Source organism: Rutilus rutilus (assembly GCF_951802725.1).
Source record: "Rutilus rutilus genome assembly, chromosome: 19".
Classification (NCBI taxonomy): domain Eukaryota; kingdom Metazoa; phylum Chordata; class Actinopteri; order Cypriniformes; family Leuciscidae; genus Rutilus; species Rutilus rutilus.
The window spans coordinates 26689522-26706881 of NC_140232.1; the positions used below are offsets into that span (position 1 = coordinate 26689522).

The 17360-nt window shown below is 36.9% G+C and overlaps 3 protein-coding genes across 4 annotated transcripts in view; 2 read left to right on the forward strand and 1 right to left on the reverse strand.

Moving 5' to 3' along the window:
- The window catches only part of rnf11b (ring finger protein 11b), a 10881-nt gene extending 9077 nt beyond the window's left edge, over positions 1-1804 (forward strand). The window contains exon 2 of the mRNA XM_084390287.1: positions 868-1804. Coding sequence (XP_084246413.1) covers positions 868-1167 — 300 coding nt within the window. The 3' untranslated portion in view covers positions 1168-1804. The remainder of the gene's footprint in view (positions 1-867) is intronic.
- Positions 1805-8226: 6422 nt separating this feature from the next.
- Positions 8227-12179, reverse strand: cdkn2c (cyclin-dependent kinase inhibitor 2C (p18, inhibits CDK4)). Its single transcript, XM_084390478.1, has 3 exons — positions 12044-12179; positions 10952-11625; positions 8227-9175 (listed from the first exon to the last, which is right to left on the reverse strand). Exons 2-3 carry the CDS (start codon positions 11081-11083, stop codon positions 8804-8806), a joined length of 504 nt encoding a protein of 167 aa, XP_084246604.1. The 5' UTR covers positions 11084-11625; positions 12044-12179; the 3' UTR covers positions 8227-8803.
- Positions 12180-13302: 1123 nt separating this feature from the next.
- faf1 (Fas (TNFRSF6) associated factor 1) overlaps positions 13303-17360 on the forward strand; it is a 75344-nt gene continuing 71286 nt past the window's right edge. Inside the window, exons 1-2 of one of the 2 annotated variants that reach the window (XM_084390233.1) lie at positions 13303-13611; positions 14871-14939. In XM_084390233.1, the coding sequence (XP_084246359.1) occupies positions 13561-13611; positions 14871-14939 (120 nt within the window). In that variant the 5' untranslated portion in view covers positions 13303-13560. The remainder of the gene's footprint in view (positions 13612-14870; positions 14940-17360) is intronic. The other variant, XM_084390232.1, reaches the window with a different exon arrangement.

Below are 17360 nucleotides of genomic sequence, written 5' to 3' on the forward strand. Positions count from 1 at the left end.
TAAGTTAGCCATTCATAATCTAAAGCCTTCAAAATGTGTAAACAGTGTCTGTGTCACTGTATCAAACAATGCTCTGTTTGAACACCCCAACTAAGCTGACAGAAACTTTAGCTCAACCAATTGGGCAAGTTTAAGATGGGACTGTTGTCTGACCAAGAGCAGAAAGGGAAAGTGTTCACTGTTCAGTTAAACCAGTAAAAGCAGTCAGTCATCATCATTATTATTTTTTTTTTACAATGAAACCGCAATAACAATGAATGCACAGTGTTTTGAAAGGGAAACACTATTTATCGGCATTAATCATTTTAATCTTTTGACAGCTAACGTTCCTGTGCACGGTTCAGAACTGAATTGGCAATTCCTTTTAAATATATACCATTCAAATTTTTTTAATACTTCTATTCAGTAAAATGACATTTAAAACAATAGGCTGTTTTTTTTCATTTTCTATTCATCAAAGAATCCTGAAAAAAAATATTTCCACAAAAATATAAAGCGGCACAACTGATTCAACATTAATAAGAAATGTTTCCTGATCAGCAAATCCGCATATCAGAATGATTTCTGAAGGATCATGTGACACTGAAGACTGGAGTAATGATGCTAAAAATTCAGCTTTGCCATCACATTACATTTAAAAAAAGTTACTTTAACTTAATAATATTTCAGAATAGTGCTGTTTTTACTGTATTTTTGATCAAACAAATGCAGTCTTGGCGAGCATAAGAAACTTCTTTTCAAACTTCTGAACTGTAGTGTATATCCGTGTAAGGCTTTCATTTAAACGAAACCAAACAACCTGAAGCTGGCTTGCGAGATTTAAAAAAAAAACAAAAAAAAAACGTTTTTTAACGTCTTTCCCATTCAAACATCCTGCAGGGTGTGACCAACTTTTTAAAATTCTACGTTACGCCCAGCCTGTGGAAATGCTGTACCCTTTGTTGTCCAGCGTATCGCGGTGTGTGTGTCAACACGTTCTCTCTCTCTCTGCGCAGGTGTGTGATATGCATGATGGACTTTGTGTACGGAGACCCCATTCGATTCCTCCCCTGCATGCACATCTACCACCTGGACTGCATAGACGACTGGCTGATGAGGTCCTTCACGTGTCCCTCCTGTATGGAGCCTGTAGATGCCGCCTTGCTCTCGTCCTATGAAACTAACTGACTACTGCCTGCACTGATCCCCGCCCTGCGCACACACAGCCCTCGAGCCCTGTCCTCACACAGCCCCTTTGCATAAACAGACAACCGTTCCACTCGACTGGGGCGTGGAGTGGCGTGCCTGTGGCATCGTGGGAAAAAGGAGGACCTGCTAGGCCACAGTGATAATTAAACCCCTCCTGCATTGTCCTGCTGGACAGGGAAATTTGCAGGAGCCCTTTTGCACCCTGACGACTTTATCATGCGATTCCTTTTTGTCTCTTGTTGACGACACCCAGACAGGCCGCTCGCGCACCATTCCACCGTAGCAACACTTACACTGGAAGGAGACGAACCTTCGAGGACTCTTAAAAACACACCTTCAGCGTTCAATCTCTATTTATTTCTTTCTTTCTCAGTGTCTGTTTCCATAAAGGGCTTGTTTGATTTCTGCCGAAGCTGCAGTGGAGCAAAACAAATAGCATTGCACGTACACATGCAAAGTAAAAATGTTTCCTCATGATTTTTGCACTTTTGACTCAAAGAATTAAGCCCAACTGTACACACACATGCACACAGGAATCATCCCATACAACTTTTATTTAACCACATGCTATAGCTTTTGAGTTTGTATGTTTGTTTACTTGTTTTAAACTATATGAACACTTCAGCTGCCCAGTTTGTGTTGAGAAATTATCATTTCTCCGTGTCGGTTGTGAGCACCAAATCTGAATGGAGTTGGGGAAGCAATTAATTAACAATAATAATAAAATATTATATATATATCCTGCATTATTTAAAATGTCAAAATAGTGGCTGATCTCACATGTTGGTCAAGCTGTAATGTTATGTTGCTTTTTGCTTTGTGAATCATGTTTTTTTTGTTTTAAAATCATCATTACTGTTATTGTAGTAACAACTGAAAAATTGTATTTACAGACACACAAAAAAAAAAAACACTGAAGTCATCAAAAGTCTGAAGGTGGCTATGAGGTCAGCCTCATGGTGATTAATGCAATATAGACCATATGACTCACAAAAGTACACGAATGAGTGTGCGAAACCGCTCGATAATGAGAATTTCACCTTCTTTGCTGATGCACTTGTGTTTTGTTAACTTTATTGTACATAGTGCAATGATATATATATATTTTAGTGACTTTTATTTGAATTCTCAGTACCAGATACTTAAAAAGAAGTCTTTATGACATCATAAGGGACTCATAAGCCTAAAAACAGAAACATTTGAATCTTTCATGGATTCAGCTAAGCAAATAGCGAGTGTTTTTCCCTTTTGTTTTTTTGTGGGAAAAACTTTTTTCCCATAGACTTCAAATACTTGGCATTAATTTGCGGTTTTTGTGGAATACTAGACAACGGGCAGTGGATGATCACACCCAAAGCCGGGATGTGCATGAATAGCTGTTTGATGTTTATTCGAAATGAAAAGATGGTTTGTGTTTGGTGAAATTACGCCCAGCCCTCTTGCTCTGTCTATGGCTATAAAATAAAAAAAAAGCACAAGAGAGCATAGAAATCAAATCTCTATTTTTCTTCACTCTCAAGTTTTATATAAAGACAAAGTAATTGTTAGAAATGAGAACTGGTAGTGGGTGATGTACCCATTAAATCTGTCCCCTTAATTAATCAAAACAGAAAAAGTTCTGGTGGTTAGTGGCTGCTATTGAAGTGAAGATTTTGTTTTTTTCTCCTCGTGTTTGAACTCATGCCTTGTGTGGAGTGACTGTAAGTGTGTAGTTAATGAAGGTGGAGGATATATTCTTCATAGAAAAATCCATTGACCTTTTTTTGCACAGTACTTTTAGTTTTAGTTTTTTTTTTCTTTTCGGTCTCTCCACACAACGTGGAGCTCCATCGCCTTAGACCAGACTAGCAGGAGGCTTTTGGCTGGACGTCCTGGGCTGACGGGGGCTCTACACCAGCATCGGGAGGACGGAGTGATGATGATGATGATGATGATTGAGCATTTGGACGTAATAAACTGCGTTCACAGACACTTTTTGCTCCTGAGAGACACGTCATCAATGCAATGCCATACATGAAACTGATTCTCCATGATGTGCTGGGAGCACATGGACATTATCTGTGATCTGTTTGTATGTGACACGTGTGTGTAAGGCTGTGAGAGTCTCCCGTTTGTCTGTCTGTGAATATATATATATATATTATATATATATATATACACACATAAACATGTATATATAAAATTATGCATCTTCTATGTACTACAGGCAAATAATAAATAGAATTTATGCTATGAAATGGTCTGCTTGTGTTTATTGTTCTATTTAAAATGTTATTGAAAACATTATATAATGCTTAACAGATCATTATGTGGCATGTATCCATCTAGTTAGAATGTAGCGAAACTACACACACACATCTAAAATGTCTGGATTTCTGCAGCTTACTCATAAAATGTGGTCTGATCTTAATTTAGGTTACAGTTAAAGACAAACAATCTGACTAAACTAATAACACACGAGCAATTGCACTTTTTACATATTTATAATTGTCAATATAGTTTTTCTGTAATTGTGACTTAAATTAGCCACATTTGATGAGTTTTCCAAAGGCTCACAAACGTATTCTTGCCACTGTAGCCTATGTTCATGATTATTATTAATGAAAGTTATTATAAATCGATACCCCTCTTTAAATGATTTGTTACTCATTGTTCTTTGTAAAAATGACGTCACTACGTAATTATATTATTCTGAAATTCCTGCTCATAAAAACGGGTAAAAAGGGGCGTCACAAGAGGGCGCTGTCGAAGCCAGTCGAAGCACATGAACTGCTGAGTCACTTTTGTTATATACCCAGCCATTTTCACTTAGATTTAAAAACTAGATTTTTTTAATTAAGGGTTGGCCATAACTAGAAAAAAAAACGTGAAAATAATGTAATGTATTGTTATAGCCGTGCTGTTTTCTTATGTGAGCTTGTCTTCTAATGTTATTCTGTATATATATAGGCTATATTTAGTAGGCCTACAGTACCATTAATCAGTTAGTGATGGATGTCTTTGTAAAGTGAATTTTATATGAGAGGATTTTTTAGTAATAATACACATTTGCCAAGAAAAACAAACAAACTTTACTGCATACCATACAAGGGTATATAGGGAAGACAGGCCTAGTTGTCACACTTTTTTACTCCAGCGAATATGTCCAAGTGAAGTTTTATTTTCAGTTTCTGTATTGGCTCATACCTTAAAATCTTGGCTGCAAAAAAAAAAAAAAAAAAAAAAAAATACTTAACACGTGCGTCCATCCTTATTGCCAAGGAAAAAAGACACTTCATTAAACATAGCTCACACTACTCAAAGTGATCCTGCTTTGTACTGACGTTGATTTGAGAAGAATATATTTCAATGTTAAATATTACATTTAAATGTATTTTTTTTATATATCAATATACCTGGAAATGTATTTTCAAAAAGCATTTTAATTACTAACTAACACAATTTACTCAATTTATAAATGTGCCAACCTGACCTGACCTGACCTGACAGTCCCTGTGAAAATTCCTCTTCTATGGATATTTACATACCTACGTATATGTAAATATGTACATATTTGTTTAATATCGGCTACTCAGAAATATAGTTTGCATAGAGGCTCTGCAACCTGCGAGTGACATAAAAACTCATTTGGTGCACTTTTAATAAAAAAATGGTTCAGGTGTAACGATTCCCGATCAGCTTTAAAAAGGTGTTTTTCAAAATACTTTGTAAGTTACCGGGTGCAAAGCAGAGCATTTGCATGCTGATCTATCTCTGCAAACTCGGCTCATCATATTTCCATTATCCACCATACTGTGTCACAACCCCCAGTGCCTGTGCAGAAAGTGGAAGGAAGCTGCACTTGAATTGAGTTCTGTGCTGTCAGTCACTGCAACCACAAATTCATTTTACATGAAAGCAGAATGCACAATTGATGAATTTTTCATGCAGATGGAAAGCAAAATGCACAGTGGTGAGTGGTACTTCCCGAAGTCTTATACAAGTGTATCTGTTGACTGGCCAATGCCTCACCACCACAGGGCTTTTGGACATATTGTATCACCCCTTCTGTGTAAAGAGGGTATTCAAGTGGCTCTCCACCTGGCAGCTGCTCTTGTAACACTCATAAATTACAAAGTAGCAAATTTGTTATATTGCCCACAAAATCAGTGATGCCTTGGCTGTAAAGCAAGGGTGTTTTATTCAGTACTCTGCATTAACTTTCAAACATCAAGAAAGACAGACTGGCCGCTTTTTTATATTATTATTTGCATTTATTGAATTTAAAAACTGTTTTTTTTAAAACACCTGCGGTTGAAAAGTAATCACCCCATGCAAATACATAAATTATTACATTATATTGATGTAAAACATGACATAAATACATACAAGCAAAAAAAAATATGCATTTTGGATCAATAGAATGACAAACAAGGGTTGGTGTAAGTTGAAAGATTTTGTCATTCGGTGACCTCACTGGGACAGAACAAAATATTGCAGTTGAGCAATTAAACAGACACTGCAAAAAAATCAGACACCGGCCGGGGTAAACAGTTTGTGAAATGCAGATGAAAGGTCTGCCACACAATGCTCCCTCGTGTCTCCATTAGGTTAAAATGGAACTGACCTCATAGCAGGGCGACTTAAATAACAATAATGAAAAATAAAAATAAGTAAATGAAAAATTGTGACCCATTCTGGGCTTAAAATATTATTCAATGAAGATTTGTTTACACATACCTTCATGCAATCAGAATTGACCCTAATGCAATTCATTTTTACTTGTATTAAAATAATATAAAGGCCTCTCTTAAAATATTCTCCAGTATAGAAAAAATATATTTTGCATTGATCACTCCTACATTTATACCACTTAACAAGCATATAACTGTTAACTATCAGCTCCATCAAAGGTCAAAGCCCTCTATACACCCACTTTCAAGAGAAATTACAGTTTTGATGTTCTCAGCATGTATTCTACAATCTATAAACAACATATCAAATGTATCACAGGTAAGCAAGGATGGATGCAGGTGTAGAGAAACATATCTGTATATTATATCTGAATAAGGGTCAACATTTTTTGCTTTCAGTAGCTTACTGATATGTGTCAAAATCTTCAGTAAAATCTTATAATCTTGCTATACATACAACATGTTACATATTGATTCTAAGTTATTGTTTTGATTGACTCACACATAGTTCTCCCAATAAACATAAAGCTTTCTTTTTTAATTGTTAACCAAACCATGAGTGCTAAACTGACCATAAACATGCCCAAACATGTCTAGAGGTTTTGCACATTATAAGAAGTTATTTTATTTACCTATTTCATCGTTGACAGTCGATATAAACCCATGTTGAGAGCTGAATAATTGTCATAAATGTAATTCATTCGATCTGAAGAATAAAACATCGTGCGTTTCTAAGATTTTACGCAGCCGCGCAACCAGGAAGAAGATCACTGCTCGGCATCTCCATGATCATGAAAACTGCGTTTAGAGGCGCCTAACACCCTAAAAGTTTCGTCTTCTCTTGCAGAGTGCGCTTGGAGAGAATCGTGAGCGTTTTTACACCGAAAGCGCCTAAATTTGAAAATCTTGGCACCGCGCAGCGGACTGTTTCCTCCCACCGATCTAACGGATTTCTGCTGCTGCACGACCATGAGAACCCTCACAGAGAGTCACCATTTTATCATTCTCTGTCTATCCTTTTATATTGTGCGAACATAACAGTCCATGTATCCACGACACTCACGAACCCTAAAAATAAAAGCGCTTTGCTTATCCAAGATAATATGGCACATTATACGAATTCGTGCTAAAACTTGTCCTCAGTCCTGTTTGTAGTCTGGTTTTTGAAATGAATGACTGCCACACACCACACGTCAAAATATTTGTTTTAGATTAGCTACTGAGAGAGAAAGCACAGAAATAATGTGCCCGCATGACGCATATTTACGGTTTCACCGCATGCGTTTTTATATGCTGTTGGTTCGATATATATGGGTCAATAACAAATAATATTTTAATAATCTACTTTAAAACACATGTATCAAGTTATTAGATAGATAATATTTGTATTCATGTTGGTTTCATACATTTTGAAGAAAAAACAACAACAACACACACACACCTTTTTCTATAAAAATGGATTTAATGACTCTAAAAATGTCACCATCTACTAAAACACGGTCTTTGCACCTTTAATAGATGTGAGTATATACAAACATATTAATGTAGGCTACAACTCCCCCCAAATATCATGAATTATTGAGTCTAGAGAATTTAGCATTAGGCCTACTTTGTTTGACCTGAACAAGACGTGCCTTGTCATGAAAAGGTCAAAATGTCTGAAAAATATCTTCCTGCTTGTTACTTATGCCACACTGATTTTCAAATATTAATATTTTAAAGCAAAATGGCTTCGTTGTTAATTTTTAAAGAAATAAAATTAGCAGATTATGCCAAATTTACTCCAACATCATCCACCTCCCACCACCAAAGTGTGTATAGTGTTTTTTTTATTTTTTTACAATCTCCGGACAGTTACACCGCTAGTTATTATTACTTTTTAAAAACCCTACACATAATTTTTATTTTTTTTTTACTTTTATTTTATAAATTAAAAACATAGGATACCTATTATAGTCCGGAGCGTAATTATATTTTTAAAAGGTGCAGAGAGAAATGTAGCTAATTCTCGTCAAATGAATTATAGAGCCATGGAAATGGTTATGGTTATAATCATTTAGTTTCGACTTTTCACTACAACGAAAGCTAAATCTGATAATTGTCAACTGTCAGGCTTTCTGTTTACAGAGGGAACGGCAGACAACTGGTGTTCTGCTAAAATATATATACAACTCTGCCACCGCTAACGTCACAGCGTTTTTATTTAGCCTGCTTTAAACATTCGACAACACCAAACAACAGTTTCAAATATTCCATGTTTTTAATACAGTCTCATAATGTTTTCTAGGCCTACCCGTATTTCAGTGACACGAGGCCAGTTAAACACAACGTCATGAAAACATACTGAAACAGTTTAACAGGTGTCTTTGGTTATTTTGCAAGGTTTTAATATTTTAAATGCGACAAAAGACATTTCACAGTTAAAAAGGCATTAATTACAAGCAAAAGTGCAAATTTAATGTCATAAAACTAAACAGCAAAAATCAGAGCAGTCAGGGGTTAAGTTTTTTTTGTTTTGTTTTTTACCATTATAGTGCAATTACTTCAAGACAAGGGGATTGATTTCTTTGAGCACATCAATTCATCTAGATTATAATTTTTTCTTGTTATAAAACAGGACATATAGGACAGGTATGATCTTGAAAGTTATAGTGAAAGAAATGATCTACAAATCTAAAATGGAGACTATGAGCTGAAAAATATGACCTGAAAAAAAAAAAAAAAAATTCAAATTTATCCAGTTGAAATTGTGGGCCATGTGAATTACATGCAATGTCAAATGTTAATTGTTCTTCACAAAACGTCAAGCCCCTGAGCCCAATATTTTACATCGCAATAAGAGGTAGTTGGCTGAATTTCCCGCAATGCAACAAATCGCTCATTCAGCATTTCTCTGCTACCTCTGTTACACAACAAAACACACAGGCCCATAATCATAATCTCTAGCTGGATTGTGAAGGCGCAATGTTCTCTAACCACTCCACAGTTTGATATCTTTTGTGCAATGACGCCAAGTCAAGAGGCGTTTGGCCTTTTGCGTTCCGCAGAAACGGCTGCGTGTTGCAGGAAGATACGAGATACTGCACGACATCCAGGCATCCTTCTTGCGCCGCCAGATGCAGAGGCAGGTTGCCCTTGTTGTCAAGGAGATTGACATCAGCACCATTCTGCGCGAGCACCTGTAGAGTGTCCAGATACCCGTCTCGCGCGGCGTCGTGACAGACGGTCAGTCCTAGGATGGGGTCGCGCGCGTTTGGGTCTGCGCCTGCTCGAAGCAGCGTCTCGGCTATGCGCGGGCAGCCAAGTTTCATCACCTGAAAGAACAACCCAAAGAGAACACGTGTTAAGGTGCTAACAATAGTCTTACGATAATTAATTCATGACATAAATAATGTTTTAAGCGAAAGTGTGCATTTTTAATTAAGCATTATGAGTGGATTAAATTAGCCCACTAATCATTATTGAAGGTTTCAATCAAGATTATAAGGAAAATATGTATGAATGCATGAGGGAAGAGTGTATTTTAGGTCAAATTGCCAACATCTTTTATATGTGTGTGTGTGTGTGTGTATATATACATATTGTGTGTAACTGAAAACTATAGTCAGATCACGAGCTAAAGGAAATACATTATTGCAGGACATATATATGTATAGCATATAAAAATGTGTACCAATTATTCCTGATGTCATTTTTGCTATCATGCAAATAGAAAGAAATCGAAGAGAGGAATTGCTGCAAGAATAACCTCTACTTCAGAACGATATAAAAAATGTTTAAAAGCGAACAGAATTTTAACGACCTCCTAAATTATGACTCTCTGGTGATAACATAGGCCTATATGAAGTTATAAAGTGATGTAATTCCCAGGGGAAAAAAACGACATAGCCTACTACGAATTATGTTTATGGAAATTTCATTGAGATCACCAGTACATCATACGAATATTTTAATATGGGTAATGCTCCATCTCAAACGATTTTAAACAGCTCATTCTTGTATAATTATTATGCAGGCATTTATTTATTTTACCTCACGTTAATTAAAAGACCACGTGGAATGTTTATAGTCTTTTATAAATTCATTTGTCACATCACAGACACATTTTAAAGGCGATAACACGAGAAATAAAAAGTATGGTGACCAGTCATAGCACTTCAAATATACACCTTTCCTTATTCATTCATATAAATTTGAACATGAAATCGTTATGTTGATCAAACAAAATTTCACGAATATTTTATGTATCATCTACACCTAAAATATGCCACATTTGCATATAGGCAGACATTGGCATATGCTATAGCAGCACCGAGGGGATTACCCAGAGCTTAGATTATCACTCATTCCGAAGCTGAGAGAATATAATTTGTGTGAATATGATACAAGCACAGTAATATCAACATATTTCATGTTGACCGAAATTAAACAGCTATATTGTGCTTGGTGTAAGTCCAGACGGCCTTCTCATTAGTAGAATATTTGATTTCTAACTGAAATAACAATTTAAAAAGTAGAAACAGCCTCTCGAGGCTTACTGGATGTTCATATATAATTGTAATTGTATTTAATTGTAGAGTTTTATCTTACCCCATAAAAGTAAAAAATAAACATAAGCATCTAATCACTTCTGGCCTTATTGCCAATAAAATAGAAACTACGTGACCAACTTTGTTGTTACACCTACGTTGTAAAAAAAAAATCTGCAACAATTACAATAACATCTGAATCTGTAAAATACTGCCAAAAAAAAACTATAATGTATTTCCTTTAGCTCGTGATCTGACCATAGTGTAATAAAAGTGTTCAGTTACACACAATAAATGCTTTATGTATCAGATAACGAGTGACAATAATTTGTTGGCATAATAAAATATAGATTATTTGCAACAGGTGCTACTTGTTGGTTTGCAGGTAAACTTTAAAAAAGAAAACCACAGGTTTAGTTAGAAGCAAGTCAACCAGGCCACTGCTCATGGTGACTGCAAGGAAAAGGACAAATTGTTTTCGTGAGGCTGATGTACTATGCATTATAAACAACACCGTGTTTCTTTAGATATGTAAGTTGATCGTGGAGATGAGCGTCTAACCTGCAATGGTGTCCTGCCGAACTTGTTCCTCTCATTAACGTTCACGTTGCTTTGCAGTATCTGCTCAATTTCCATCAGATTTCCCTGCGCAGCTGCAGTGCTCAGTCCATCTATAGCTGTGTCCTCGGCCATTATATACTGACAAAGGAGGTAAAATATCTCTGATGCTTGCTTTAAAAAAAAAAGTACGCTGATTTATATGGTAAAAGTACTACAAAGCTGTAGTAAATAGTCCGATCCTCCAGCCCCCCTAAAAAAAATATCCGTTGGAGACGCGCCAAGGTCCACCCACATTAATATCGTCCTACCGAAGCCATCGGAACCAACGGAGAAAACAGGGATGCCATGCCATCTCTTATCAAATACATGGACATTCAAGCAATATATGACAAAAACAACCAAAGCAAACCAAACATCATCTTTTATATGGTCAATGCGAGAGAATCCTTTCCGTGTCCATGAATGACATGAAGCTCTGCCGTGGTCCCGGTCCAGATATGATCTCGCATTCAAACAGATCTGTAGTAGTCACATGAAAACTGCTCGCATCTGAGAGCCAAACTTCCCTTTCACGAGTCCTCTGATATTAACCATATGCAGGTGCATTGGGCTGGAGAACTGGAATGCGTTCATGGCATTGGCAGATGTTGTCATTTCAAGCCTCCGAACGACCTCTGAAAACAGATAAATAGAGAGAGAAAACTGTTTATTCGCGAGGAAATTTTTTATTTTGTATCCAGTGGGTTCGCAAGGATGTGTTGCAAGTTTAATGCAAGCTTCCCGCCCATTTTGAATATGAAACAAACATTGAAAAGCATATTTTCTTTGATGTGCACATCAAAGAACGCTGGCATGAGGGTTATCAAAACTGGTTAACTGACACTAGTCGCCGATATCGAGTTGACACGCGTAGAAATAACCTTTAATAGGTTTTCAGGCTGCGAGGAAGCATTTCAAACTGCAGCCGTGAATATCTACAAATGTTCTTCTGTCGTGGTGATTCCTCGCACACGGAGATGCAGTTCTGTGACGATACGGCACGATGGACGACGTCATAATGGATCATTTAAAATGAAACATTGTATCCAATACCTGCAGGATGGTTACGTCGCGGGCATCGAGTTATCCTCTCCAAATGGCTCATAAGCGTTGAATAAGCTGGTTGCAAGACAGCTGACTTTGTCAGTGAGACTGCCGCTGTTGTTTGACATCACTCCGTTTTTGAAATAAAGAAGGGCCGACACTTCCGCCCACTTTTTCTAACAGACGCTGAGTGAGGCGGGACTCAACGGTAATGCAGCTGGGGAGAGGCTGCGAGTGTGAGAGATGCACTTTCTGCTAAATTCTCACCGCTTTTGCCATGTTAAGCATTCATCTTTGAGCTGCAAAGGCTTTATAGTGTTGGTGTTCCCAGTGTAAGATTTCTCTCTATATAAATGTGCGTTTGAAGTGAAACTCAGGAGGAAAGACTGTAAAACAGTGCAAGGTTTATATTCAGTCATGTGAACTGCCGAGATGCTACCCCTCCAGCACACCATAAGTATCATTTTCTGAAAACGGCCAGTTAATATTTGACCATCCCATCGTTTTGTTTAATCATAGGAACGAATAGCAATAGCTGTTTACATTAATACTACACACACACACTAATAAGCTATAATTATACGGACACATATTGCAACATCTCTGCTTAAAAACATATGCCTATTAAACTGGGCAATGCTGTTTTCCGGTGTTATAGAGGATTTCTAAGCACTTTTTAGTGGGCTAGGCTGTGAGACCAGCTAAGACCATTTAAGATGGCCTATTTATTTATTGTTTGTATGGTTTTACTGTTTTTCTAATCTGAAGATGGTGCTCAGCTTATTGACAAGCTTATCTTTTAGCCTGACCCTCTGAAAATCGGCCTAAACCTCTCTAAAATCAGCCTGGTAGGGCTGGCATAGCTGCTAAGACCAACTTAAACTGGTTTAAGAGGTTCCCCCCCCCCTGCATAAATTACCAAGGAAACCTGTGCGTTTAGCCAGAGTACCTGAACATGAAACCAGCCCTTCTAAACGATCATGAGATAACGTTAGTAACTGTCATCACGGTTGGCATTGTAATATCTTCATGTTTACAAAATAAAAACCTTGTTTTGGGGGTTTACACTGAGGTAAAACTGTGAAAAAATGCTGCAGATAATAGGGAACTGCCTACAGAGCCTATAAACATGGTTTGATAAACCATTTTAATGATTTTTTGTTGTTGTAAAATGTCACAAGGTTGTCAAGCAAGTCACTTGTAAGAAAGTCGATTCAAATTCAGCCGCGGCCCTGCTGCTTTAAAAATACGCAGCACTTTCCAACCGTGTGAGCTGCGCGACAGTTCGCAGCACTTCTTTACGGCAGCCGTAGGATGTTTCGTTGCTTTGAACGCCGATCCACAACAGCAAAGTGACGAGAACAGAAAAACTGAAAGCCGCCAAACACTGACAACAAGGCCCAGAAGAGCAGCATTTATACACAATTACCTGCTGCACACTGATAAGCCGTGTCCTGAACTGCTCTTTTGAAATCGGAGGTTGATATTTTTGGGGTTTTTACATGAGTCGTTAGCCTCTCACTGCAATGGCCTCCGACAGCAACATGGACAGAGAAATGATCCTGGCCGACTTTCAGGTGGGTTTACTCGCATATGTTCTTATAATCTGTAATTTTATAAGGTCTGAATGTGTAGTTCAGATCCGTTCTTGTCCCTGTGCCTGACTGCTATACGGGTAACGGCTAGTGAAGTCAGTCCTTTTTGTTGACATGTATCGAGATGATGAGCTGTCAGTGGCTTTGTTTGAATTATTCAGCAAAAACGAAGTCTGGCAAGCACATGATCGGGAAAAGTAAGAATAAAATGCTGAAAATACACCATTTTGTTACCATCTGCCTATATGGAACTAGGAAACATTACAGGACTGACATCTGAATCCTGTATTTTCATGACCCTGTAATGGCCAGAAGCTGTCAGATGACTCTGCACGGTTTTCTCTGTTTGTACACTGCCATCAGCTGTCACAATCATGATTTTCAGTTTGTTTGCTTTGAGATTTTACGAGTCAGTATTGACAATATGTGTTCTAATTTTAAATGTGTCAGATCTAAAATATGTAGCCTAACTAAACAAATATCTTGAGGTGGCAGGTTGCTTATGCATACTAATAAACATCTCTCATATAATTTGATAGCATCTCCTGTCTGTTAGATTGAAGAAAGCTTTGCTGTTACCTACTAGGTGAAGTTAAATATTACACATTAAAAATGTAATATTTTAAATATTACATTTCAAAAGTTTGGGGTCAGTAGTTTTGTTTTTTAAAATAATGTTTTACTTTAATTCAGCAAGGATGCATTCAATTGATCAAAAGTGACAGTAAAGACATTTATAATGTTTCAAACATTCTATTTCAAATAAGTTCCGTTCTTTTGAACTTTATCAAAGAATCATGAAAAATGTGTCACTGTTTTCACAAAATATTAAAGCTGCACAACTGTTTTCAACATTGATAATAACAAGAAGTGTTTCTTTAGCATCAAATCAGCATATTAAAAAGATTTCTGAAGGATCATGTGACACTGAAGACTGGAATAATAATGCTGAAAATGCAGCTTTGCTATCACAGGAATAAATGACATTTTTAAATATATTACAATAGAAAGGGTATATTAAATTGTAATAATATTTCACGATTTTTTTCTTGGTGAACATAAAAGACTTCTTTGAAAGCATTAGCAAATTTGACCAACCCCTAAACTTTTGAACAGTAGACGTGTATGTGTTAACATTCTCAGAAATTTATTTTGGACCAATTATGTTATTTCATTCTTTCAAAATAAAAAAGAACTTTTGGTTTCTGGTATTTTTAATAAGCAAGTCCATTTTGTTTCAGGCATGTACAGGAATCGACAACATTGCTGAGGCGATCACACTTCTAGAACTGAACAACTGGGACTTGGTGGTAAGATGCTCTTTGTTAAATCTGTAAGACTGATACACCTAGATTTGTTTTAAACCACAAACCGTTTTAACAAGTGTGTGTCTAATGCCTCCTGCTTATTGTTTGTATGTGGATTGTGGTGATGCAACAGAGACAAAGCCACTGTGTTTTAGTGCAAACTCTATTTAATGGTACCATTGTTCATAGAACATTCTGGCACAGTTCTGTAGATGTAGTAGCTGCATTCCCATATACCAGTTACATAGATTTTTAGGAGGAAAATTTAGTCAGTCATCAATGGAAACATAGTCATGTTAGTATTCATATTTTTGTATGTGTGCTCAGCAATAATGAAACACACTGTGAACAATTGGGCTATAATCAGGGGTGTCATGCATTTTGTGGGGCACCAGTGACCGTTCTGACAATTCTAGTCATGATAGTCTAGTGGTGTAATTTTATAGTATGCATGGAGGCCGGGTTCAAAACATGGTATAATATACATTTTTAATGAACCATGCAAAATTGCGGCTGAACTGCCAGTGATTTCCCTGCCTTTTATGTATAGAAAATGGTGGATTTTACATTTTTTAGATAACACTGTTTGTGTTTAATGGAAAAACCGTTACTTAATGTAATAAATCAATGTTCAGAGACCCAATTATATACTGATGAACCAAAGTGAGAAAATAATTACTGAAACCTTTCTTGTCAACTTTCCAGAATATTACGATTATTATTAGACCTGTCCTACAGTGTGACATGCTATACTATGCTATATCTTAAAAGAATTGGAAACATTGTTTTTCTAATTCTTGTCTATTTATTATACACCACCATTAAAACATTTGGGAACAGTACGTTTCAAAAAATGTTTTTGAAAGAAGTCTTTAATGCTCACAAAGGCTGCATTTATTTCAAAATCACAGTAAAAAGCAAAAAAAAAAAAAAGCCACAGTAATTTTATGAAATATATTACAATTAACAACAGCTTGGCTCATGGTTCTGTGGTCACAGGTTTGGTAAATACTTGGTACTGCACTATTAGGAGAGCACTGTACAATAAGGACATTTTAGGTCTATACTGATATTTTAATACTGCATTTGGGCTTGGCAATAAGTTACTGCACCTTTAAAAGCATTTAAGAGCTTAAAGCCATATGCTGCTATAAAATGATGTTAAAGATTACAAAAGAGTATTACATTCAGTCACATACAATCTATTTAAGCTAGTCCCTCAACCAGTCCAGTGAGACATTTTTACTATCTTAGGCCCTGTTTACACCTTGTATAAAGTTGTGTTTTGGTCTATTGGATTACAAGTAGATGAGGGAGACGCATTGCCATTTAATGGTGTTTTAATCCATCTCTTTTTTTCCACTTTCGACCACTTCTGTCCTGATTTCTTCGGGAGGAGGGTCTATGGGTGGGCAAATGTATGGGCTTTTTCAGATCTTTTGATCTAATGGACGAAATAAGCTTGATTTACATATGAACGTAAAAGGAAACAATGGGAAAACATACAGAGAACAGCAGTTTCGTTTCTGCTCTGACAGACCATGCTGAACAGTGTGGGTGCATGTTAGAAATAAGGAATGAGAGAACATTGTGCTTGTTACATTTTTCATATTCAAACCAAACTTAGGTCTTCATCCGACAAAGTTTAATACTGTCTGGCTTTCGTGCTTCCCATGATATAGGTCAGTAGGTGATATTTTGTGGCTGTTCAAATGCATTCGATTCGTTTTCTTTTTTCTTTTTTTTGTGATTTTGGCCTGTTATTGTGACAGGACAGTATAGAGTTGACAGGAAGCGAGGTGGGAGAGAGACGGGGGATGGGATCGGGAAAGGCCCATGAGCTGGGACTCGAACTCAGGCCGCCCGAGCGCAACGGCGCAACATGTCGGCACGCTGACCTCGAGGCCATCGGTGCCGATAATGCATTCTATTCGTTTTCATTACGAAAGCAATCCGGTCGAATGCGTTTCGACTTCTGGAAGTGGTCGAAAGTGGATAAGCTAAAAACGTTTTAGACCCTGTTTAAACCTGTATTTAGCGTCGTCCACTTGTGATCCAATTAACAAAAACACATCTTAATACCAGGTGTAAATATGGCCTTAGAATTATTCAGTCTCTTTTAGGATTTCTTTTTGATTAAGTGATGTTCTTTCAAGTCTTTAGTTATTAGTGTGTTTTACATGACTAAGTTCGCATTTACATTACATGGTTCAAGTCACCCAATTTCCGATTTTTTCCTCCCATGCGGCACATATCGGATATGAGCAACGAACGTGTAAACTGGAAAAGAGCACATGGATTTCGATATTCTCAGATCAGTTTCAGGCCTCATTCATATGTGAAAATAAATCTGAAAATGTGCGTTTGCGTTTGCTATGTAAGCGGACATATCGGATATTCCCCTGTCGAGGCAAGTCGTACGTC

Excerpts from the sequence above, each read along its gene's own strand:
- cdkn2c (XM_084390478.1), bottom strand. The coding sequence starts at position 11,083 with ATGGCCGAGGACACAGCTATAGATGGACTGAGCACTGCAGCTGCGCAG. Across the intron at positions 9,176-10,951 it reads TCGGCAGGACACCATTGCAG|GTGATGAAACTTGGCTGCCC; the intron begins GTTAGACGCTCA and ends TTGTTCTTTCAG.